The 26,171-nt window shown below is 44.1% G+C and overlaps 1 protein-coding gene across 5 annotated transcripts in view; it reads left to right on the top strand.

Moving 5' to 3' along the window:
* usp19 (ubiquitin specific peptidase 19) overlaps window positions 1–26,171 on the top strand; it is a 134,507-nt gene that overhangs the window by 14,108 nt on the left and 94,228 nt on the right. For 4 of the 5 annotated variants that reach the window (XM_080218611.1, XM_080218607.1, XM_080218608.1 and 1 more), the window contains exons 3-6: window positions 723–1,016; window positions 3,854–3,898; window positions 16,724–16,852; window positions 23,782–23,918. In XM_080218611.1, the coding sequence (XP_080074737.1) occupies window positions 878–1,016; window positions 3,854–3,898; window positions 16,724–16,852; window positions 23,782–23,918 (450 nt within the window). In that variant the 5' untranslated portion in view covers window positions 723–877. The remainder of the gene's footprint in view (window positions 1–722; window positions 1,017–3,853; window positions 3,899–16,723; window positions 16,853–23,781; window positions 23,919–26,171) is intronic. The other variant, XM_080218609.1, reaches the window with a different exon arrangement.

Here is a 26,171-nt window from a genome sequence, read left to right as displayed (position 1 = left end):
CCACATCCTGTGAAAAAAAAATTTAAACTCTCAATCTCATTCACTCATCACCTCTGTGCTTGCTGGCCTTCATTGGCTCTTGGTCCAACAAAACCTTGATTTTAAAACGCTCATCCTTGTCTTTAATTCCTTCCATTCTCTTGCACCCTTCATAACTCTAATCTCTAACTCTGAATCCCTTTGTAACAACTGCAGTCTTCAATTTTGGCCTCTTGTGTGTCTCTTTAGATCACTTTGCCTGTGCAATCTATGCTTTCAGTGCCTTAGCCGTAAGCTCTGGAACTCCATCCCTCAACCTCTCCAACTCTACCTTGATGTTTCTTAAAACCTACCTCTTTGATCAAGCTTTTGGTCATCCTTCCTGGTATCTAAATCTGCTATGTAAACATAATGTTGTCTTTGATTATGGAATGAAAATTGGTGAGTACATTGGAGAGGACTCGAGTGTTTTTCCTCAAAATGGTGCCGGGGATCATCTTTGTCCATCTGAAAGGACAGATGAGCCTCGCTTCTCGTCTCTATCAGTAACATGTAATTTGTGGAACCACCAGCTTCAGACTTGGAGATGAGAGCCATGACTGGCTCAAAGCCATGAGAAATGAAGCTGTTAATGCTGCAAAATGTAATGGTTTTAATATTTTAAAATAAACTTGGTGCTGACTGTCGAAAACATTTTCTGTTCTAATACATGGTGAATAACTTGTTCATAACTCTTGTTGCAGTCTGACTGTGTGTGTCCAGGCCAGTCTTTCATTATCCAAGAGCTCATCCATTCAGAGCCGCCAAAATAGCTGGGCCAGGCAAGAAACGACGAAATCCTGAGCCAGACCCCATTAGTGACGCAAGCAAAGCTCCCGTATTGGCCAAGAAACTGAAAATGGCCAACACGGCTGAGAACAGCAGGAGGAAATCGGGATGGAATCAGGAGGAGGCCACAAACAAGAAGAAACTGAAAGACAAAGTCAACCAAGAGAATAAGGATGGGAAGACTACTGTCAGTACTGAGCCTAAGAAAGGTAAGGAAAGATGGTCCAATCTGACTTGGGATGTTGGTTTCTCACAGTATGCTGTTATGTTAAGGCTGCAGTAGTGGAGACGCAGCTTTTTGTGTTTACCTTGATCATAGAATCCCTACAGTGCAAGGAAAGGCCAATCGGCCCTTTGAGCCTGCACTGACAACAATCCCACCCAGGTCCCATTCCTGAAACCCCACTGATTTACCCTGACACTAATGGTCAACTTAGCATGGCCAATCCACCTAACCAGTACATCTTTGGATGTGGGAGGAAGCTGGAGCACTTGAAAGAAATCCATGCAGACGCGGGAAGAATGTGGAAATCCCACACAGTGACCCAAGGCCAGAATTGAACCTGGGTCCCTGGTGCTGTGAGGCAACAGTGCTAAACACTGTGCCTCTGTCCTACCCTGCTAACGTTGCGCTGTTCAAACTGCAACCCTGGGCCATATTCAACTCATGTTGGGCAATCTGTCCGTGTAACTCTGGGTCAGCCATAACTTGCACTTATGCAGCAACTTTAGGTAGTAAATGAACAAAGGGCCTCCACAGAAACATTACCAAACAAAGTTTGACTCCAAGCACAAAAGGAGATGGTGGGACAGGAGATCAGAGGTAGGTTTTAACAAGTATCTGGAAGGAGGAGAGAAGCTAAGGGGTTTAAGGAGTGAATTCCAAAGCTTGAGATCTAGTCAGCTGAGTGTCTGCTAATTGTGAATAATTGAAAGTTGGGGATGTGCAAAAGGCCTCAATGGGTGGAGCACAGATCCCGAAGAGTTTAATGTTTATTTATTAGTGTCACAAGTCAGTTTCCATTAGCACTGGAATAAAGTTACTGTTAAAATCCCCTTGTCACCACACTCCGGCACCTGTTCAGGTACACTAAGGGAGAATTTAGTGTGGCCAATGCACCTAACCAGCATGTCTTTCAGACTGTGGGAGGAAACCCACGCAGACATGGGGAGAACATGCAAACTCCACACAGACAGTGACCCAAGCCGGGAATCGACTAGAAATCCACTAGTCATAGCCTGCCAAACTGAAAATGACCCATTTATTCCTGCGTTTTTCCATCCACTAATAAGAACATAAGAAATAGGAGCAGGAGTAGGCCATCTAGCCCTTTGAGCCTGCCCCGCCATTCAATAAGATCATGGCTGATCTGTCGTGGCTCAGTTCCACTTTCCTGCCTTCTCCCCATAACCCTTAATCCCCTTGCCTATCAAAAACCTATCAACCCGCGTCTTAAATATATTTAGCGAGGCAGCCTCCACCACTTCAACGGGCAGAGAATTCCAGAGATTCACCACCCTTTGAGTGAAGAAGTTCCTCCTCAACTCCGTTCTAAACTGCACCACCTCCCCCCACCACATCTTGAGGCTGTGCCCTCTAGTCCTACTGTCCTTTCTGAGCGGGAAGAGCCTCTCCACCTCTATCCTATCCATCCCATTCATCATCTTATACGTCTCTATGAGATCTCCCCTCATTCTTCTAAACTCTAACGAGTACAAGCCTAGTTTATTCAGCCTCTCCTCATAGCTCAACCCCCTTAACTCCAGTATCAGCCTAGTGAACCTCCTCTGCACTCACTCCAAGGCCAAAATATCCTTGCGTAAGTACGGCGCCCAAAACTGCACACAGTACTCCAGCTGCGGCCTCACCAATGCCCTATGCAGCTGCAGCAAGACCTCCCTACTTTTATATTCAATCCCCCTCGCTATGAAGGCCAGCATCCCATTCGCCTTCCTGACCACCTGCTGCACCTGCAGGCTGGGTTTTTGCGACTCATAACCCCATCCTCAATCCATGCCAGTATATTACCACCCCCAATCCCACAGCTCTAGTTATACTCTTGCCCACAAGAGAAAACATTCTCTCCCTATCCACTCTCTCAAAACCTTTCAGGATTTCTAAGACCTCACCCTCAGGAGAAAAGAGACTCAGCATGTCAATTCTTTGCTGAATTATATACATACACATTTCTGGTATCTTTCCACTGCCATGATATCCTCTTTAAAATATGGCAAGAAGAACTATAAGCAATACTCAAAAGTTAAGTAGCAGTTTGGTAGCCACTTCCCTACTTTGCAATTCTATCCCACTCCAAATCAAACCTACCCCTTGGTTTCGTTTATGACTTTTCTAACCTGTGGAGTAACTTTTGGTGACTGGTGTTCTTGGAGATCCCTTTGTCCCTTCACCTCACCCAGACTCTCTCCTTCTGAGTAATAAGTGTCCTCCTTTGTTATATTGTTATAAATATTTGGTCACCATTTAGATCATAGCTCGTGCCACTGACCCACAACACCCCTCCCCGCAAAGGTCTGGGGAGAAAGATAGGAACGACAGCTATCGATGTTTCTGTCTCCTCCCTGTGGCTTGTTGCACTGCTGTCAGTTGCCAGAAAGTGGGTACATTTAACTGGCAGAAAAGCAGTAAATGGGAAAAACGTTAATTAAATTTGTTCTTTTCATGTCACTTTAATGCACACCAAGGAAATAGCATATTTTGGACTGTTGATTTGAGTTTGGCTTGGGCAGTTTGTGTCGGTGGTCTATTGCTTTCTTCAGCGTTATTATCGAGGATTATCAAGAAATTGAGAATTTTTTCTCCTCTCTGAAGTGCGCATTACATGTGGCAACCCCTCGGCATCTGAGCCCTCTGTGTTTCACTGGAGAGTGTCGGGGAGAGGGTGTTGCGGAGCTCTTATTCTACACTACGCCTGACACACTGCTACTGGCCTAGAAAATGCAAACTTATTGACTTTTTCAGCTTATTGGGGAGAAGGAAAGTTTGTGCCCTCTGAACCTACCTGATCTACTGAATCTGTTTCTGTAGATTTGCCAAGTAATGAGGATGCATTGCAAGGGATAGACAGTAATGGTAAGTCTTGGAGCTTGCCTGTGTTTTAATTGTTCTGTAGCTGATTGTATTTAATAGCTGGAATGTGGAACTACGGTAGTGCTCCCCTTCTTGGCCTGAATGCCTCTTGCTTTTGTGACCCAAATGCATCAGATTTCTTCAAGGCATATTACGTTTCTAAATGTGCATTTTTAACAGAACGAGCAGTGGGCTAGAGATTTTGGGAAAGTATGACCAGGCAAGGTGTGAAATTCAGGAGCAAGAACTCTTTCAGAAATACACTTGACATTACATTTGTAGATTCTGTGCTTCTAAACTGGGTTATATCTGGAGGGATTGTTTTGAGCTACGTACAACTGTGCTGAAGTTCTGGCGATTTTAGGCCAGTTTCCCTTATGCTAGTAGCAGTTTGAGGTGATGAGCTGGACTATTGCACAGCAGAACAGATACCTATGTGTCATCCTCTTGATTATTTGTGCTAATAGGTCTTTGGTCTAACTTAGCTCAGTTAAACGTTGCCTCCTTACTTTTTTTGTATGCTGTCTCCCTTGATGCAAATAAGAGCTCTTCACTCTGTAATCTAGTCAGATTTGTGCATTTTATAGTGACCTGTGTACCTGCACACCAAAATTCATATATTTCATTTAAAATCATAACATTTAAGATGCACTTCTCTTCCCTGTTCTTTTTCTTTTTCCAAAAATGTATTGACGATGGTGTCCGAAGAATGTTCCGTTTGGTTCTGCACTCTGGAAATGCCAGAAGGTCGGGGAGCTGGAGGATTTTATTTGGGTGGGTGCTGTGGCTGATATCAGGACAGCATTTTGTTTTGAGTGAAGAAACCTTTGAGGGATGCATCCCAACTCTGGTATACGCCAAGGATTGATCTGTATCACAGTCAGTTCTGTGATAGCTGTGTTTGAGAATATTGTGATTATCAGATTCAGCTGGTGTGAATTCCCTGATTTTTGGGTGTCTACAGAACACCTTGTGTCAGAAGGAGGTTGTGGGGTAGGGGCTATTGCACTCTAATCAGGAAGCTCTTGAAAGCAGCCTCTGTCCTTTTTCCTTTGCCTTTTCCAGCATGATGTCCAAGGCAAGGTGGTTCAGGCCTTGGGGTCTGTGTCCACACTGTTCTTGTGTTGAAATCCCCCAAGTTGTTCTGACTTGGGGCACAATAACTAGTATTATGATTGGACCATAAGACCCATCAAGCTTGCTCTGCCATTGATCATGGCTGATCTTGGGCTTCAACTCCCATTTTCCTGCCTGCTCCCTATATTGTACAGCAGAACTCATTGATTCCCTGGAAGACCAAAACTCTGTCTGTCCCAGCCTCGAATGGAGCAGTGTTGTAATGTAGACACACTCGAGGATAACTGGCCCTGTTTGAGCTGAGTGGTGTATGAATGTATGTATGTGTATATGTATTGGGTTCTATCATCTAGAACATTCTCTCTGAACTCATACCCTGAACGTGTAATGTTATTCTTTCTGTGCTCTGTTCATGGCTAGCCTGGTCCCCTGTAGGGAAGCTCTATGTTTGGCACCAGCTTGTTTACAGGAGTTGAGGACTCGCCCACAAGAGGAACAATCTTCTCCACATCCACCCTGTCAATACTCCTCAAGGTCCTGAAAGATTTTTGATCAAGTTGCCTCATATTCTTCTAAACTCCAAGCTTGGCCTGTTTGACCTTTCCTCGTGAGACAACTTGCTCATTCTAGTTATTGCTCAAGTAAATCTTCACTAAACTGCTTCCAAAGCATTTACGTTACCTTCATAGACCTCACAAAGCCTTGGGCCTTGTCAACTGAAATGGAAAATAAGCTGCCTGCCTGATTCTTGGACGTTAACATAGAAAAGCTACAGCACAATACAGGCCCTTCGGCCCACAAAGTTGTGCCGAACATGTCCCTACCTTAGAGATGACTAGGTTTACCTATAACCCTCTATCTTACCAAGTTCCATTTACTTATCTAAAAGTCTCCTAAAAGACCCTATCGAATTAGCCTCCATCACCGTTGCCAGCAGCCCATTCCACGCACCCACCACTCTGAGTGAAAAACTTATCCTGATATCTCCTCTGTACCTACTCCCCAGCATCAAAAAACCTGTGTCCCCTTGTGGCGACCGTTTCAGCCCTAGGAAAAAGCCTCTGACTATCCACTCAATCAATACCTCTAGAACATAAGAAATAGGAGCAGGAGTAGGCCATCTAGCCCTTCGAGCCTACCCCACCATTCAGTAAGATCATGGCTGATCTGTCGTGGCTCAGTTCCACTTTCCCGCCCTCTCCCCATAACCCTTAATCCCCTTGCCTATCAAAAACCTATCAGCCCGCGTCTTAAGTATATTTAGCGAGGCAGCCTCCACCACTTCAACGGGCAGAGAATTCCAGAGATTCACCACCCTTTGAGTGAAGAAGTTCCTCCTCAACTCCGTTCTAAACCGCGACCCCCCCCCCACCTTTATCTTGAGGCTGTGCCCCCTAGTCCTACTGTCCTTTCTAAGCGGGAAGAGCCTCTCCACCTCTATCCTATCCATCCCATTCAACATCTTATATGTCTCAATGAGATCTCCCCTCATTCTTCTAAACTCTAACGAGTACAAACCTAGTTTATTCAGCCTCTCCTCATAGTTCAACCCCCTCAACTCCGGAATCAGCCTAGTAAACCTCCTCTGCACTCCCTCCAAGGCCAAAATATCCTTGCGTAAGTGCGGTGACCAAAACTGCCCACAGTACTCCAGCTGCGGCCTCACCAGTGCCCTGTACAGTTGCAGCAAGACCTCCCTACTTTTATATTCAATCCCCCTCGCTATGAAGGCCAGCATCCCATTCGCCTTCCTGACCACCTGCTGCATCTGCAGGCTGGGTTTTTGCGACTCATGCACAAGGACCCCGAGGTCCCTCTGCACCGTTGCATGCTGCAGTTTTTCGCCACTTAAGTCATAGTCCTTCCTACCATTATTCCTACCAAAGTGGACAACTTCACACTTGCCAACATTAACTTCCATTTGCCAGTTCCTGACCCATTTGCCCAGCCTATCTAGATCCTTCTGCAGACTTTCCACGCCCTCCGCACAATTTGCCATTCCACCAATCTTGGTGTCATCAGCAAATTTTGACACCATACACTCGGTTCCCTCCTCCAGATCATCTATATAAATGGTAAATAGCTGAGGCCCCAGCACCTATCCCTGGGGCACTCCACTAGTCACCAACCGCCAATCCGAATAGCACCCATTGACCCCCACTCTCTGCCTCCTATTTGACAGCCAATCCCCTATCCACGCTAACACCCTACCCCCAACTCCATGCCCTCTAACCTTCTGTAATAAGCTCTTGTGAGGTACCTTGTCAAACGCCTTCTGAAAATCAAGAAAGACCACATCCACCGGCTCTCCTCTATCCACCGCCCTAGACACATCCTCATAGAACGCCGAAAAATTCGTCAGGCATGACTTCCCCTTAACGAAACTATGCTGCGTCTGCTCTATCAAACAATGCTCCTCAAGATGCCATGCTATTTTCTTCTTGATCACGGATTCTAACATTTTACCTACAACAGACGTTAAACTAACCGGTCTATAATTCTCTGCCTTTTGCCTGCCACCCTTCTTAAACAACGGCGTAACATTAGCCGTTTTCCAATCTTCCGGCACTTCCCCGGAATCCAGCGACGTCTGGAAAATAACCACCAAGGCATCCACTATCACCTCCGCCATTTCTTTCAGAACCCTTGGATGCATTCCATCCGGTCCTGGGGACATGTCTACAATCAGTCCCTCCAGTCTGTCGAGCACTGCCTCTCTAGTAACAATAATGTCATTCAGGCCCTCCACTCCTACCATCTTTCCATCTCTAACACCCGGCAAATTATTCACGTCCTCCTCCGTGAAGACCGAAACAAAAACGTTATTTAAGGCCTCAGCCATTTCCCCATCCCCTACCACTAAGTCCCCCCTCTCATCCTCTAAGGGTCCAACGTTCACCCCAGCCAGCCTCTTCCTTTTTATATATTTATAAAAACTCTTACTATCCTTTTTTATATTAAGCTTCATAGTTTCTCCTACCCTTCTTTAACAACTTCTCAACATCTTATACACCCCTGTCAGGCCACCAAGGAGAAAAGGCCGAGCTCCCTCAACCTATCCTCATAAGGCGTGCTCCCCAATCCAGGCAACACCCTTGTAAATCTCCTGTGCACCCTTTCTATGGCTTCCACGTCCTTCCTGTAACAAAGTGACCAGAACTGAGCACAGTACTCCAAGTGGGATCTGACCAGGGTCCTATATAGCTGCAACATTATCTCCCGACTCCTAAACGCAATTCCTTGATTAATGAAGGCCAGTACACCATACGCCTTCTTAACCACAGCTTTAACCCGTGCAGCTTCTTTGAGCGTCCTGTGAACTCGGACCCCAAGATCCTTCTGATCTTCCACACTGCCAAGAGTCCTACCATTGATATTATATTCTGCCATCCTATTTGACCTGCCAAAATGAATCACCACACACTTATCTGGGTTGAAGTCCATCTGCCACATATCCGCCCAGCCTTGCATCCTATCGGTGTCTCGCTGCAACTTCTGACATCCCTCCACACTATCCACAACACTTCTGACCTTTGTGTCATCAGCAAACTTACCAACCCATCCCTCCACTTCCTCATCCAGGTCATTTATAAATATCACAAAGGGTCCCAGAACAGATTCCTGGGGCACTCCACTGGTGAGCGACCTCCATGCAGAATATGACCCATCCACAACCACTCTTTGCCTTCTGTGGACAAGCCAGTTCTGGATCCACAAAACAATGTCCCCTTGGATCCCATGCCCCCTCACTTTCTCGATAAGCCTTGCATGGGGCACCTTATCAAATGCCTTACTGGAGTTATTTCTCAAAGATGCAGAATTTCAATGGTTTTGATGGAGCATCTTCGGAGGTTTTCAAGATAGACAGTGGGGTAAAGCAGCGATGCACCTTGGCACCAACTGTCCAGTATATATTTCTCCAAGGGGCTGTTTTACATTTTTGCCAATACAACAATGCTCAACTTGGTGAGACTGATCTTGGTGGGCAGTGTGTGGAGTGCCCTTGTACAAGTTCATGTTCATGAGTTGCTGCTTGCTGATGTCACCACGCTGGCATTCTGTACTGAAACTCACTTGCAGCTGTTTGTCGATCTGTTCTCCATGTCTGCAAGAAGTTTGCGCTGACAATCAGCATCAGGAGGACTCAGATTATGGGCCAGGGTGTAGAGGCCATTGACAGTTTCACATATTTTAGATCAAAAATTACAAGTAACTTGTCCCTTTTGATGCTGAAATCAGAATTAGGATTGCCAAGGCTACAATTGTCACATCAAAGATGAGAAGTCAAGCATGGACCAGCAGCAAGTTAACCGAAAATACAAAGTTCCATGTGTACCAGGCTGGTGTTCTGAGCACCCTTCTTTACAGTCATGAGGCATGGGCAATTTATGTAAGCCAAGAAAAGCTGCTGAACAGTTCTAACCATCTGTCCACTGCCTCAGACAAATATTAAGCATCTTCTGGGAATCATATTGTTGAATGCAGAAGTGTCCCATAGTGCAGGGATCCTCTGCATATTTGCCCTCTTGAACCAGAAGAGACTTCATGGGCTGGGTCATGTGAGCCAAATGGATGACAGCTTCATGTGGACATGCTTTGTGGCGAACTGGTTATCAGCATGAGAGCGATAGGTCACCCACTTCTGCAATACAAGGATGTCTGCAAGCAAGCCCTCAGATCGACCTGGATTGGATTCGATGAATGGCAACTCCTTGCTGCTGACCAGAGAGACTAGAAAATAACAGCTAGGAAGACATGGATAAAGCAGAGGACAAAAGAATGACTAGATGGTGAGAAAGAGAACCCAGTGGAAGGGAAAAACTCAACTTTGAGCCACACTATTCAATTGTACCAGCTGCTGAAGGAGCTGCCAATCATGAACCAACCTCTAAAGCCACAAGAGCTTCTTTTCACTGCAGAAATGACATACACCCTGGACATAGTCCATCATCTCCCGAGACAGACAGATGTCCTAACGATTAAAGCAAGGACTGGAAGGGCAGTCATTTTCCCTGAAACAAGACAATCTTTATCCCAGTCCAGAAGGAATGAAGTGGGTTGGATCGGGAGTTTAGGAAACCGAGTGGGTAGGGCAGAAGCAGCAGCAAATAACCTAAAGCTGAAACTGAATTTCCTTGGTGAGATTAGAAAATTCAGCACCTCAATATGATATAGCATTACGTTTCAATGGTTAGGATTGGGTTTGCTATACAAATTTTATACAATAACTTTTATTGTGCACCAGTCTTGAGTTGCATGTCGATTTCTAGCTGATTCTTAACTGCACAGTATTCTTGCCAGGTGTCTGCATTGGCATCATAACTGGCACAAGCCACTTTTGTCAGATTTCAGAGAAATTGTTGCTTTTGTTCGTAATCACACTGGGAGTCCCTTCCCTGAGAAAAATTAAACAGGCTCCCACCTGAATTGACAATGTTCTTTGTGCTCCAAATGCTAATTGCTGACATTTATCCTAATTATAACTCCAGTTATCTGCCAATTAAATTGATTTTTAAGCAGTAGCAGCTAAGTAGCCAGTTATGTTGTCCACCACACCCATGGTTTGGCTGCATTCTGCAAATGCTGTGCTGAAAAGGGCATGTGGCTATTTGGGGATCTTTGTTGGATGCAAATTAACTGTGTCTTTCCTACATTACATCAGGCAATAAACTTACAACATTTTCAAAGCAAATTACAGCAGATGCTGGAATCTGAAACAAAAACAGAAAACACAGGAATATTTCTGCAGCTGTGGAGAGAGAAAGAGCTAGTGGTTCGAGACTGGATGACTCTGGGTCAGAGCTCACTGGGTGAAAGGTTTTCGATTCTTGGTCTAGGACAAGGGAGACATAACAGTTGGAGAGTTCCACACTTCTATCAACCCGCTGCATGCAAATGTGTTTCCTTGTGTCTCTCCTAAATGGCCTGTCCACTCCCTGATCAGTGAAATATGTTTCTATCTACCCTATGGATTACTTTGGAATTCCTAAAAGCTACCTTCTATATTCCAGGGAATACAAACCCAGTTTATGTAATACCTTCAAAGCTGATCCTTGGACTCCAGGTAACATTCTGGTGAATCTGCATTGCACTCCTTCACAGGCTGATGTATCATGATTAAGATGCGATGCCCAGAACTCTACACAGTATTCCAGATGTGTTTAGTTAAATGCTACTTGTTCTTGAATCCTGCTGTCTAGCTAGAGTAGCAGTCAGTGCAATGACACAGCTTCATTGTTAAATATATGCTTATTTCTTTGCATCTGAGTGGAAGAATGCTGGTCTTGTTTTCTTTTTAAAGAAAAGCCATGCTTGTTTGTGAAAGGACTGAAGATGGATCTGTTTTCTTCAACAAGCTGTTGGTAATTATTAGGGATATTGCAGGCTGTTCACAGGCCAAGTACTTCTATATTCTGTGAGCCACATGGTGAGTACTGCACAGGAGCCAAGTACTCAGAATTTCTTAACTAAATTTGGATTTGCATCAACATTGATGTGTATCCAAGTAAGTACCTGTTTCACTGACAATGTTTATTTATTAATCACTAGTAAGGTTTACATTAACTCTACAATGAAGTTGCTGTGAAATTACCGTAACCACCACACTCCAGTGCGTGTTCAGGTCAATGCATTTAACCAACACATCTTTCAGATGGTACGAGGAAACAAGAGCACCTGGAGGGAACCCAGACAGACAGTGACCCAAGCTGGGAATGGAATGCTGGCACTGTGAGGCAGCAGTGGTAACCTGTCTGCTAGCTGCATCTCATAAAATTTAGCAGTCAAGAGATATAGAATCTAGTTAACTTCACATTGAGAGTCATGAACCTTCCTTACCTTGATCTTTATGAACTGAACTGAAGTAGTTAAGCATGCAACTTATCCTTTTAACTAAAGATTAAATGCAACCTAACCTCCAAAGCAAGTTAGATGGCTTTGTTGCTATTTTTGGAGGTTAGTCACTTACTGCATTAGTTTACATAGCCTTTTTTAGACTTCTGAAGCTACTCAAATGCTCTTGGGCAAACGAAGCTTGTCCTTTATTTTAAATCAACCCTACCTTCTGCCCTGATTTTTCAATCCTTTCTCACTGGAACTGTATGTAATTGCTGCACAAATGCATTTATCATACTTTGTCTCATGACCAGATTTCTGGTTCCTTTGGCTCTCAGCATTTTTCTTCTGGTTAAGGATCAGATTTTGGTCCAATATTTTAACTAGTACTCTGTCAGGCAAAGCAGCTTCCACAAGCAGAGTTAAGTTGCTTGTAGGATGATGTCATGCCACAAAACACCAATACAGTGAATGCTGTGGAAGTCCTCTACCTTCTGCTTTCTGTCTTGAAAGACAGGAAGTGGCATTGTTGGGCGAAGATCTTGAGGCTAAAAACAACAGTCCAATTTATTTACACACAAGACATAATACAGAGCTAGAAAGAAAAGACGTGGAGCTCATCCAAGAATGGAATGCTGACCATCAAGCAGATGGGGCAGTATCTGTGGACAGGTTATCAGAACTTCAACATGAAACTAGTAATGCAGCACTTAGCTTACAAAATTCAGAATAAAGATGAAGATCATTCAATAATCTTCTAGTCTTTATGCTGGTCTTGATTCAGTTTTTCATGATTTTCAGAGATAACAGGCTCCTTAAGACCCTCACCAGACACAACAATGCTATACATGAAAATTGAAAAGATTAGAGGGACTGCAATTTTCATAGGATGGTCTTTCTGGTTCACTCGATGTTTGCTGTTCGCTACTGAAACCATTTCTTGCTCACACAATGCTTTATAACACGGTCGGGGCACTGAGTATAGGAAATAGAACATCATGTTGCAGCTGTTTAAGACTTTGCTAAGGCCACATTTGGAGTATTGTGCACAATTCTGGTCACCGCACTACTGGAAGGATGTTGATGTATTGGAAAGGGTGCAGAAGAGATTTACCAGGATGTTGCCTGGTTTTTAAGGATATGAACAATGAAGAAAGACTGAACAAATTTGGATTGTTTTCACTGGAGCATCGGAGGATGAAGGGGACCTGATAGAGGTTTACAAGATTATAATAGGCTTGGATAGAGTGGATAGTCAGTCTTTTTCCCAGAGCTGAAGACTAAATTACTCAGGGATATAGATTGAAAGTGAGAAGGTGGGGAATTTAAAAGAAATGTAAGGGGCAAGTTTTTTTCACACACTGCCAGGAACACACTGCTAGTGTAGAAGTGATGGAAGCAGATTCTAAAACAACGTTCAAGAGGCATCTGGATAGATACATGAGTAGACAGGGAATAGAGGGATATGGATCACTTGGAGGCAAGAAAATATTAGATTAGAAAGGCATCTGTGTTGGCACAGACTTGGTGGGCTGAAGAGCCTGTCCCTGTGCTGTACTGTTATTTGTTGCTAACCTATACTGCTTTTAATAAAAACTTTCTTGGTGCTTCAGCTATTTAAGGTGTAATGAGCTCATTTGTAAACTTGCTTTCTATTAACTCTTTAATAACAGAGCCAACCTTTGTCTCACTGCCAGTGTTGCCGCTTTGGAATTAGAAACACAATACGTTGGAGATCGGAAATCAAAAACAGAAAATACTCCTGCTGAATACTGCAAGCATTCTTTACATTCACCAGAGTCAGAAGGTCCTAGGTTTGAACTGATTTCCAGTTAACATCCAGCAGATACTTGCATTCCACTGCATTGCACTGTTCCTCAGGGATGAGCATGAACATATAAAAACAATAACAATGCCAGACTTCTACTCAGTCTGTGAATCCTTCCATTACGTCACATTCTCCACAACACAAAAACAACTCGTGCTAGGAGTTCAAACCGGCCTGGTTTTGCTGTTTATGGATCAAATATAATTTTTGTTCAGGGTACTAGCAATAGTCCTCCTATATAGTTCAGATTTTGTCTGCGTCTTTCCAGCTCAGAATAATGCAGACGCAGAGGATTAGCCTTTTAGTTGAACCAGCTCAAGAGCTTGCATCTCATTAGATTGATATAAACTGGAAATGCACGCTTCTCAAATATTCATGTTGGTGTTTTAAACATGTTGAGAACATTCCACTTTTTATTCATTCATTTAAGAGACCTGGGTGTTGCTGCCTAGGTCAGCATTCATTGTTCATCCCTAATTGCCCTAAAGGAGGTGGTAAGCTGCCTTCCTGAACTACTGCAGTACATGTGGTGTTGATACATATACAGTGCTGTCAGGGAGAGAGTCCCAGGATTTTGTCCTGGCAGCAGTGAAGAAAAGGCAATATATTTCCAAGTCAGGATAGTGAGTGGCTTGGAGGAGAACTTCCAGGTGGTGGTGTTCCCATGTGTCTGCTGCCCTTGTCCTTTTAGAAGGTAGTGATCATAGATTTGGAGGTGCTGTCTAAGGAATCTTGGTGAGTTCCTGCTGAGTATCTTAATTGTACACATGGCTGCCACTGTGTGTCAGTGGGTAAAGGATTGAATGTTTGTGGATAGGGTACAATCAAGTGGCTGCTTTTTCCTGGATGGTGTTGGGCTTCTTGAGCATTAATGGAGTTGCACTTGACCAGGTAAGTGGAGAGTATTCCATCACACTCCTGACGTGCCTTTTAGCGTGTGGACACGTTCTGGGGAGTCAGGAGGTGAGTTACTTGCTGCAAGATTTCTAGCCTCTGACCTGCTCTTAGCCACAGTATTTTTTTGGCCAGTCCAGTTCAGATTCTGGTCAATAGTAACCCCCCTCAGAATTTAATAGCGAGGAACTCAATGATGGTAATGCCATTGAATGTCAAGGAGTGATGGTTAAATTTTCTCTTTGGAGATGGTCATTCCCTGCCACTTGTGTGTCATAGAGACTTGCATCATGGGAACAGGCCCTTCAGCTCAACTTGTCCATGCCCCCGCCTTTTTAACCACTAAGCTAGTTCCAATTTCCCGCATTTGGCCCATATCCCTCCATACCCATTTTACATAGAACACTACAGGACAAACAGGCCCTTCAGCCCACAAGTTGCGCCGATCATATCCATACCTACCAGGCCTAGCCATAACTCTCAATCCAATTAAATCCCATGTACAATGTAACTTTACGCATGTAACTGTCTAAACACTTTTTAAAAGTCAGAATTGTACTCGCCTCTATTACTCCCTCTGGCAGCTTGTTTTAGACACTCCATCCTCTGTGAAAAAATTATCCCTCTACCCTTTTGTATCTTTCCTCTCTCACCTTAAACCTATGCCTTCTAGTTTTAGACTCCCCTACCTTTGGGGAAAGATATTGACTACCTAGCTGATCTATGCTCCTTATTATTTTATAGACCTCTATAACATCACCCTGAAGCCTCTGCTCCAGGAAAAAAAGGTCTGTCTATCCAGCCTCTCCTTATAACTTAAACTGTGGCACAAATGTTACTTGCTATTTGTCAGTCAAAGTCTGAATATTGTCCAGGTCTTGCTGCATTTGAATATGGACTGCTTCAGTGTTCGAGGAGTCTTAAATGGTGCTGAAAATTTGTGCAATCAGCAGCGAACTTCCCCACTTCTCATCTTATGATGAAAGGAAGGTCATTGATGGAGCAGCTGAAGATATTGAGCCGATGATATCCTGCGGAGCTCCTACAGTGATGTCCTGGAGCTGAAATGATTGGCCTCCAGTCTGCGCAACCATCTTCCTTTTGCTTGGGCTTCTTGATGCCACTCTCAAATTGTATTGATGTTAAGGGCAATCACTCTTGCTTCACCTTGAGTTCAACTCCTTCATCCATGTTTGAACCAATGCTATAATGAGGTCAGGAGCTGTAACCCCTGGGGGAACCCAACCTGGGCATCACTGAGCAGGTTATTTCTGATTAGGGGCAGTTTATTGAAGAGTTGCTGACCCCTTCCATCACTTTACTAATGATTGAGAGTAGACCAATGGGGTGGTAACTTGGGTTGTATTTGTCCTGCTTTTGTGTACAAGACATATCTGGGCAATTTTCCACATTGCTGGATAGATGCCAGTGTTGTAGCTGTACTGGAATATCTTGGCTAGGGGAGCAGCAAGTTCTGGAGCGCACGTCTTCAGTACTGTTGCTGGAATATTGTCAGGACCCATTGCCTTTACAGTATCCAGTGCCTTCAGCTGTTTCTTGATACTATGTGGAGTAAATTGAATTGGCTGAAGACTAGCATCTGTGATGCTGGGGATCTTTACAGAAAGCTGAGTTGGATCATCCACTCAACACTTCTGGTTGAAGATTGTTGCGAATGCTTCAGGCCTTATTTTGATCTGTTTGTGCCTGTTAAGCCCTTAATACAATGGCACAAGTGTGTTTCATCTCTCAGGATGCACTGTAGTAACTCAGCAAAGCTCCTTCGACAGCACTTCCAAACCCACAGCCACCACTACCAAGAAGGACAAGTAGCATGGGAATGCCATTGCCTACAATTTCACCTCCAGGCCACGTTGCATCCTGACTTGGAACTATCTTGCTGTTCTTCACTGTTGCTGGATCAAAATCCTAGAACCCCTTTCCTCAACAGCCCTCAGCCTACCTCATGGTCTGCAGCAGTTCAAGAAGGCAACTCACTCTTGATAGTAATCAGAGATGGACAGTAAATACTGGCCTTGCCAGCGATGTCCTAACCTGTGAATGAATAATTGAAACAAATTCAATTTTTAAAGTAATAACCTGTGGAATATGATTATTACCTCTCTCAAGCTCTAGTTTCTAGACTGTAGATGTTTTTGCACCATTTAACTCTACAGCTATGCTTCTTCCTGCAGACCTGTTTGTCGACTGGAAGCAGAATGCAGATGAGATTATTGTTAAACTGAAGCCAGGAGAGGCGAACATAAAACTTGATGAGGTTGATGCAGCTTTCACAGACACAAGTTGCGTGGTTACGTTACCAGGTGAGAGCAAGCAATTACATGGCAGGGAAATTTGATATGATTTATTATCACATGTATTGGTATATAGTGAAAAGTATTGTTTCTTGAGTGCCATATAGATAAAGCATACCATATACAGAAGAAAAGGAGAGAGTGCAGATTGTACTCATAGAAACCCTACAGTACAGAAAGAGACCATTTGACCCATTGAGTCTGTACCAACCACAATCCCACCCAGGCCCTACCCCCATATTCCTACATATTTACCCGCTAATCCCTCTAACCTGTGCATCTCAAGTCACTAAGGGGCAATTTTAACATGGCCAATCAACCTAACCCGCACATCTTTGGACTGTGGGACTGTTGCACAGTGCCACCCTGTCCACAGGGAGAACATTGGATTGAACTCACCCTTACCTGGTGCCCCAATAGAAATAAAAATAAACAATACTAAGGCTAACTGGGCCAGCTAATTGTAAAAATAATATTCATCGAGGGGAAGATGCGATGCGACCGTTATCAAGTCTGCAAGTCAGGTTTTACAGTTTAACATAATCATGAAATCTACAGGAATGTAAACTTTTTTTTCTGTGTGCTGCAAAAATAAATTATTACATAAGAACATAAGAAAAGGGAGTAGGCCATCTAGCCCTTCGAGCCTGCCCCGCCATTCAGTAAGATCATGGCTGATCTGAAGTGGATCAGTTCCACTTTCCCGCTCTATTATTGAAAGGTTGAGGGTGCTGGGCTTTTCTCTTTAGAGCGGAGGAGGATGAGAGGCAACTTAATTGAGGTTTATAAGATGATGAAGGGGATAGATAGAGTGGATGTTCAGAGACTATTTCCTCGGGTGGATGTAGCTGTTATTAGAGGGCATAACTATAAGGTTCGTGGTGGGAGATATAGGAGGGATGTCCAAGGTAGATTCTTTACTCAGAGTGGTTGGGGTGTTGAATACACTGCCTGCTGTGATAGTGGAGTCGGACACTTTTAAGAACTTTCAAGTAGTTATTGGATAGGCACATGGAGCACACCAGAATGATAGGGAGTGGGATACCTTGATCTTGAGTTTGGACATAGCTCGGCACAACTTTGAGGGCCGAAGGGCCTGTACTGTGCTGTACTGTTCTATGTTCTTTGAAACTGGAGCACCCAGAGGATACCTATGCAGATATGAGGAGAATGTGCAAACTGCACACAGACAGTGACCCAAGCCAGGAATTGAACCCAAGTTCCTGGAGCAGTGAAGCAGCAGTGCTAACCACTATGCTAATGTGCCATCTGTACTGTGACAGCTAGCTAGAGTATAGAAAAAAATCAACTTCGTAAAAGATAGGTGCATTCAAAAGCCTGATGGCGGCAGAGGAAAAGCTGTTTTTGTGTCGGTTGTATATGTCCTCAGACTTTTGTATCTTTTTCCTGACGGAAGAAGGTGGAAGAGAGAATGTCTGGGGTGCATGGCATCCTTAATTATGCTGGTTGCTTTTCCGAGGCAGTGACAATGTAGACAGTCAATGCGTGGGAGGCTGGTTTGCGTGGTGGACTGGGCTTCACGACCCTTTGTAGTTCCTTGCAGTCTTGGACAGAGCAGGAACCATACCAAGCTTTGTTGCAACCAAAAAGGAGTGCTTGGTCTTAACTGATCCCTTGCAGAAAGGGAGCAGTGTCCAGGATGTGATCGTACAGGTATGTGGCCATCCAGTGCCTTACCCTCAGTATCCTTATTGGCCCTCCTATCCATCTGATTACCCTCTAATCCTATCTTCACCTTCACCACCTGCTCGGACTCAAACCTCGACTATTAACATAAGAACATAAGAATTCTGATTGTTTTTTGTCACGAATTACAGCTGCTGTTGTTTTCTCCGCTCTACTTGCTCTAAAATATCCTATGATCTTAATATCATTATAAAACCATGGTGCTGCTGTTGTCTGGAGGACAGATTTATGTTTTCCTGAGGCTAATACTAATTCTCTGATTGCTCTGAACTGTGCCTATTACTAAACACTGAGCTGTTAACGTGCAGATTGTGATCTTTTTCAGCAGTTCTCCACCGCCATCACTACCTCCATCCTCCTCAGCTCATTTAGAGTCATAGGTTTACAGCATGGAAACAGGGCCATCCTTTTTTTAAAACCCCTAAGCTAGTCCCAATTGCCCACATTTGTCCCACATTACTCTATACCATCTTACCCATGGAACTGTCTAAACGCTTTTTAAAAGACAAAATTGTACTCGCCTCTACCTCTGGCAGCTTGTTCCTGATACTCACCGCCCTCTGAAAAAATTGCCCTTCGGACATTTTTGTATCTCTCCCCTCACACAAGAACATAGAACATAAGAAATAGGAGCAGGAGTAGGCCATCTAGCCCCTCGAGCCTGCCCCACCATTCAATAAGATCATGGCTGATCTGTCGTGGCTCAGTTCCACATTCCCGCCCTCTCCCCATAACCCTTAATCCCCTTGCCTATCAAAAATCTATCAACCCGCGTCTTAAATATATTTCGCGAGGCAGCCTCCACCACCTCAACGGGCAGAGAATTCCAGAGATTCACCACCCTTTGAGTGAAGAAGTTCCTCCTCAACTCCATTCTAAACCGCCCCCCCCCTTTATCTTGAGGCTGTGCCCTCTAGTCCTACTGTCCTTTCTGAGCGGGAAGAGCCTCTCCACCTCTATCCTATCCATCCCATTCATCATCTTATACGTCTCAATGAGATCTCCCCTCATTCTTCTAAACTCTAACGAGTACAAGCCTAGTTTATTCAGCCTCTCCTCATAGTTCAACCCCCTCAACTCCGGAATCAGCCTAGTAAACCTCCTCTGCGCTCCCTCCAAGGCCAAAGTATCTTTGCGTAAGTGCGGCGACCAAAACTGCCCACAGTACTCCAGCTGCGGCCTCACCAGTGCCCTATACAGCTGCAGCAAGACCCCCCTACTTTTATATTCAATCCCCCTTGCTATGAAGGCCAGCATCCCACTTGCCTTCCTGACCACCTGCTGCACCTGCAGGCTGGGTTTTTGCGACTCATGCACAAGGACCCCGAGGTTCCTCTGCACCGTCGCCTGCTGCAGTTTTTCGCCATGTAAGTAATAGTCCTTCCTACCATTATTCCTACCAAAGTGGACAACTTCACATTTGCCAACATTAAATTCCATTTGCCAGTTCCTGGCCCATTCGCCCAGCCTATCTAGATCCTTCTGCAGACTCTCCGCACCCTCCGCACAATTTGCCGTTCCACCAATATTGGTTTCATCAGCAAATTTTGACACCATACACTTGGTTCCCTCCTCCAGATCATCTATATAAATGGTAAATAGCTGACGCCCCAGCACCGACCCCTGGGGCACTCCACTAGTCACCATCCGCCAATCCGAATAGCACCCATTGACCCCCACTCTCTGCCTCGTATTTGACAGCCAATCCCCTATCCACGCTAACACCCTACCCCCAACTCCATGCCCCCTGACCTTCTGTAATAACCTCTTGTGAGGCACCTTATCAAACGCCTTCTGAAAATCAAGAAACACCACATCCACCGGCTCTCCTCTATCCATCGCCCTAGACACATCCTCATAGAACGCCGAAAAATTCGTCAGACATGACTTCCCCTTAACAAAACCGTGCTGCGTCTGCTCTATCAAACAATTCTCCTCAAGATGCCTCGCTATTTTCTCCTTGATCACGGATTCTAACATTTTACCTACAACAGACGTTAAACTAACTGGCCTATAATTCCCTGCCTTTTGCCTGCCACCCTTCTTGAACAACGGCGTAACATTAGCCGTTTTCAAATCTTCCGGCACTTCCCCGGAATCCAGCGACGTTTGGAAAATAATCACCAAGGCATCCGCTATCACCTCCGCCATTTCTTTCAGAACCCTTGGATGCATTCCATCCGGTCCTGGGGACTTGTCCACAATCAGTCCCTCCAGCCTGTTGAGCACCGCCTCTCTAGTAACAATAATGTCATTCAGGCCCTCCACTCCTACCATCTTTCCATCGCTAACACCCGGCAAATTATTCACTTCCTCCTCCGTGAAGACCGAAACAAAAAAGTTATTCAAGGCCTCAGCCATTTCCCCATCCCCTACCACTAAGTCCCCCCTCTCATCCTCTAAGGGTCCAACGTTCACCCTAGCCAGCCTCTTCCTTTTTATATATTTATAAAAACTCTTACTATCCTTTTTTATATTAAGCGCTAGCCCAGCTTCATAGTTCTTCCTACCCTTCTTTATCAACTTCTATGTCATTCTTTGTTGACATTTAAACCTCTCCCAATCCTCTTCTCGCCCACTACTCTTAGCTACTCTAAACGCATCTGCTTTCAATTTAACACTTTCCTTTACCTCCTTTGTTTCCACGGCTGATTATCTCTCCTCCTACGGTCCTTTTTAACCATCGGAATAAATTTCTGCTGAGCACCAAGAAAGACCTCCTTAAAGATCCTCCACTGTTCCTCAGCAGACCTACCTTCCAATGCGCTCCAATCAACATTCGCCAATTCCTCTCTCATCCTACCATACTCCCCTCTGTTCAAACAAAGGACACATGTCCGGGAACCCACTTTCTCCTCTTCCATCTGCATCTCACCTTAAGCCTATGCCCTCTAATTTTAGACTCCCCTATCTTGAGAAAAGATATTGACTTTCGAGCTGATCTGTGCCCCTCATTATTTTATAAACTCTATAAGATCATCCTTCAACCTTCTACACTCCAGAGGAAAACGTCCCAGTCCCAAGCCTCTCCTCATAACTCAAACCGTCAAGTCCCGGGAGCATTCTAGTAAATCTCTTCTGCACTCTTCCTACTTTAAAAACATCCTTTCTATAATTGGGTGGCCAGAACTATACACAATATTTCAAGTGTGGCTTTACCAATGTCTTGTCCCAACTCCTGTATTCAACGTTCTGACCAATGAAACCAAGCATGCTGAATGCCTTTTTCACCACTCTGTCCGCCTGTGACTCCACTTTCAAGGAGCTATGACCCTCTCCCCAGTGCCCTACCATTAACTGAGTAAGTCCTGCCCTGGTTCAGTCTACCAAAAGGCATCACCTCGCATTTGTCTAAATTAAACTCCATCTGCCATTCGTCAGCCCACTGGCCCAATTGATCAAGGTCCCATTGCAACCGGAGATAACCTTCTTCACTGTCCACTATGCCACCAATCTTGGTATCATCTGCAAACTTACTAACCATGTCTCCTATATTCTCATCCAAATTATTAATAAAAATGACAAATAACAGTGGACCCAGCACTGATCCCTGAAGCACACCGCTGGTCACAGGCCTCCAGTTTGAAAAACAACCCTCTATAGTCACCCTCTGGCTTCTGTCATCAAGCCAATTTTGTATCCGTTTAGCTACCTCATCTTGAATCCCGTGAGATTTAACTTTATGCAACAACCTACCATGCGGTACCTTGTCAAAGGCCTTGCTAAAGTCCATGTAGACAACATCAACTACACTGCCTTCATCTACCTTCCTGTTACCCCTTCAAAAAACTCAATTAAATTTGTGAGACATGATTTTCCTTTCTCAAAGCCACGCTGACTGCCCCCAATTAGTCCTTGTGTCTCTAAATGCCTATAGACCCTGTCTTTCAAAATACTTTCCAACAGCAAACTGACCACAGATGAGGCTCGCTGGCCTGTAGTTCCCAGGCTTTTCCCTTCAGCCCTTTTTAAACGAAGACACAACATTTGCCACCCTCCAATCTTCAGGCACCTCAGCCATGACTATCGATTCAGATATCTCTGCTAGGGGACTCACAATTTCCTCTCTAACCTCCCACAGTGTCCTGGGATACACTTCATCAGGTCCCGGGGATTTATCTATCTTGATGCGCTTTAAGACTTCCAGCAGCTCCTCCTCTGTAACATGTACACTCCTCAAGACGTCACTATTTATGTCCTCAAGTTCCCTAATGTCCTGCTTCCTCCCCAGACCACACAATACAGGACTAAACTGGTGGACTTGATTCCTTTTGTTCTTTTTCTACCATTAAACTACTTTGCTCTCGTAACTTCCCCCACAACCCTTGTGCCCCCCTCCCCCGCCCCAACAAGGCCGTTGTCCTGTTACTGCCCATCTACAAATCAGCTGCAAGTTTGAAGATTATTCCCCAATGCCTCCATTTAGATTGCTTTACACCAATTTTTTTTTATTAACAATGAGGTATATGTGATATGTGCTTCACTACTTCAACACAAGTGAGCATATTCCAAATTAAAGTCCAGCCAGTGGCAAACACTGTTCTTGCACCTTTTGAACTAGCAAGTTCAGATTCTGCCAGTCTATCTCAATGTTAGTTCCTGTAAGTTCACCCCTTGCCTCTGCTGTTCATGTTCTTTCAGCAGCCTCATCAGCTGTGACAGAATCATACAGACTCTGCATACATGCTGCTGGACCTGCTGAGTTTTCCATGGCAACTTCAGGTTTAATTTCAGATTTCCAGATTCAGCAGTATTTTACTTTTATCATTTTCTGAATTGTGATTGAACTCAATGTGACTGAATAAGTCAAACTCTTGTCATTCTCTAGGTTTCTTGGATTTCAGTGATGTTTTGGGTATCAAATTCCAGTATTCTTTGGGAAATATACATAAAAACTAATGACTTGTGCAAATACTGTACACTTGCACATCAGAAGCACCCCCTGTACATATTACAGAAATTATTGAATTTGTTTTGGTAATCCAGTTATGCTCTTCCGGTCACTGGCACTTTATAATGACATGGAAGACACAATGAGGGCCAATCATAACCAGGAGTTAGAGTTGGTGATGTATCATTCAAGCAGGATGCTCCGATATAATTCAGTGCGTGTTTAAAATCATATATTTTGTCCTTTTATTAATTATAGTTCAATAGCCAAAGGTATGGGAATGCCTTGACGCTTTTATTCTGTGTTTTAAACTTTACATTTTCCCGTGTTTGTAATGTAGATGGACGCCAGTGGAGTTGTCAGTTCCATGAAGAGATTGAGAGTTCATGCAGCAAACTGCAGTACAAGGAGAAGGGAAACTTCCTCCAGCTCATTATGACAAAGAAGATTCCTCTGCACACATGGCCTTCGCTCAAGGTACAGCAATCACCAACATGTTACAATGGCTCTTGTTTCTAACATGAGAACAAGCATATCACACACACAGACTGGATGGTACAGTGATTTATCACATTGTCCTTTCACTCACAGATCGGGTGGTTCAGTATTTCCATTTACTCTCTTTAAGCCTCTTCTGATAAAACCGAAAATCTGTATGTGCTTAGGTTTGGACTGCATGTGTTGAACATAAGAAATAGGAGCAGGAGTAGGCCATCTAGTCCTTCGACCCTGCCCCGCCATTCAATAAGATCATGGCTGATCTGAAGTGGATCAGTTCCACTTTCCCGCTTTCTCCCCATAACCCTTAATTCCCTTGTCTATCAAAAACCTATCTACCCGTGACTTAAATATATTTAGCGAGGTAGCCTCCACCATTTCAACGGACAGAGAATTCCAGCGATTCACCACCCTTTGAGTGAAGAAGTTCCTCCTCAACTCTGTTCTAAACTGCCCCCCCCTCCCCATCTTGAGGTTGTGTCCTCTAGTTCTGCTACCCTTCCTAAGCAGGAATAATCTCTCTACCTCTACCCTATCCATCCCCTTCGTTATCTCATACGTCTCCTTGAGATCCCCCCTCATCCTTCTAAACTCCAACAAGTAAAAGAGAGAGAAACAATAATTTGAGTTTCAGGGTCAATGATCTTTTGTCAGAATTGGATTTTAAAATTATAAAGATTTTCAGCAAATTTATAAATAGGAAAAATCACGTGGTGGACGTGTGAAGGGGAAGGACAAAGGATCAGGTTTGTGATGGGGTGGAGAATCAGATTGATGATAGGGATGATAGAGGATTGTGTATATATTCCTGTTTAGATTTTGCTTGTCACTCTGGTTACAACATTTATATTAATGATTTGGATGAGAATATAGGAGGCATGATTGTAAGTTTGCGGATGACACTAAGATTGATGGCGTAATGGACTGTGAAGAAAGTTATCTCCAATTGCAATGGGATCTTGATCAATTGGGCCAGTGGGCTGACGAATGACGGATGGAGTTTAATTTAGACAAATGCAAGGTGATGCATTTTGGTCGATTGAACCAGGGCGGGACTTAATCAGTTAACGGTAGGACGTTGGGGAGAGTTACAGAACAGAGAGATCATGGGGTAAATGTTCATAGCTCCTTGAAAGTGGAATCACAGGTGGACAGAGTTGTGAAAAAGGCATTCGCATGCTTGGCTTCATCAGTCAGAATGTTGAACACGGGAGTTGGGACGTCTTATTAAAGTTGCACAAGACATCGGTAATACCACACTTGGAATACTGTGTGCAATTCTGGTAACCATATTATGGAAAGGATATTATTAAACTAGAAAGAGTGCAGAAAAGATTTACTAGGATGCTACCAGGACTTGATGGATTGAGTTATATGGAGAGGCTGAATAGACTGGGACATTCTCCTCTGAAACACAGGAGGCTGAGGGTGATCTTATAGAGGTCTATAAAATAATGAGGTGCACAGATCAGCTAGATAGTCAATATCTTTTCCCAAAGGTAGGGGAGTCTAAAACTAGAGGGCGTAGGTTTAAGGTGAGAGAGGAGAGATACAGAAGTATCCAGAGGGGCAACTTTTTCACACGGTGGTGAGTGTCTGGAACAAGCTGCCAGAGGTAGTAGTAGTAGAGGCGGGTACAATTTTGTCTGTTAAAAAGCATTTAGATAGTTACATGGGTACCATGTGTACAGAGGGATAGGGGTTTTAAAAAGACATGGACAAATTGGGCCAAAGGGCCTGTTTCCATGCTGTAAACTTCTATGACATTACAAAACTGATCTTCCCTCATGGCTCAAATTTCCTGGTTTGAAATAGCCAAGTGAAAGAAACATAACCACTGAGCACCCTGAATATTATCTTACAGTATTAGCTTTCAAAGCATTTGTGTTGTAATGTGGGTCAAATAATTTCTGTACATTCCTAATGCATAATGTTAGCCTCAGTTGTCGCTAGGCTCCTGATAAGCATTGCAATCAACATGCCACAACCAATGTTGCATGTGATCTCAAGTTTGGTTACTTCCTGTCACAGTCCTGCCAGTAGGAAAGTCTAGTTACTGGAGGTATCTACTTTAGGAAGAGTGAAACTGTTTACAAGTGTTTTAGGCTGCAGTGTGTTCTGTCCCTCTGCAGGCATTGTGGGAAAACAGTGCTTTTATTATTATGAGCCTAACTTTCATAGAAACATAGAAAATAGAAGCAGGAATAGGCCATTTGGCCCTTCAAGCCTGTA

This window comes from Carcharhinus amblyrhynchos, chromosome 3 (assembly GCF_965287045.1).
Source record: "Carcharhinus amblyrhynchos chromosome 3, sCarAmb.v2.hapA, whole genome shotgun sequence".
NCBI classification, from domain to species: domain Eukaryota; kingdom Metazoa; phylum Chordata; class Chondrichthyes; order Carcharhiniformes; family Carcharhinidae; genus Carcharhinus; species Carcharhinus amblyrhynchos.
Note: the sequence above shows the minus strand (reverse complement) of the source record. Positions and strands in the feature narration are given on the sequence as shown.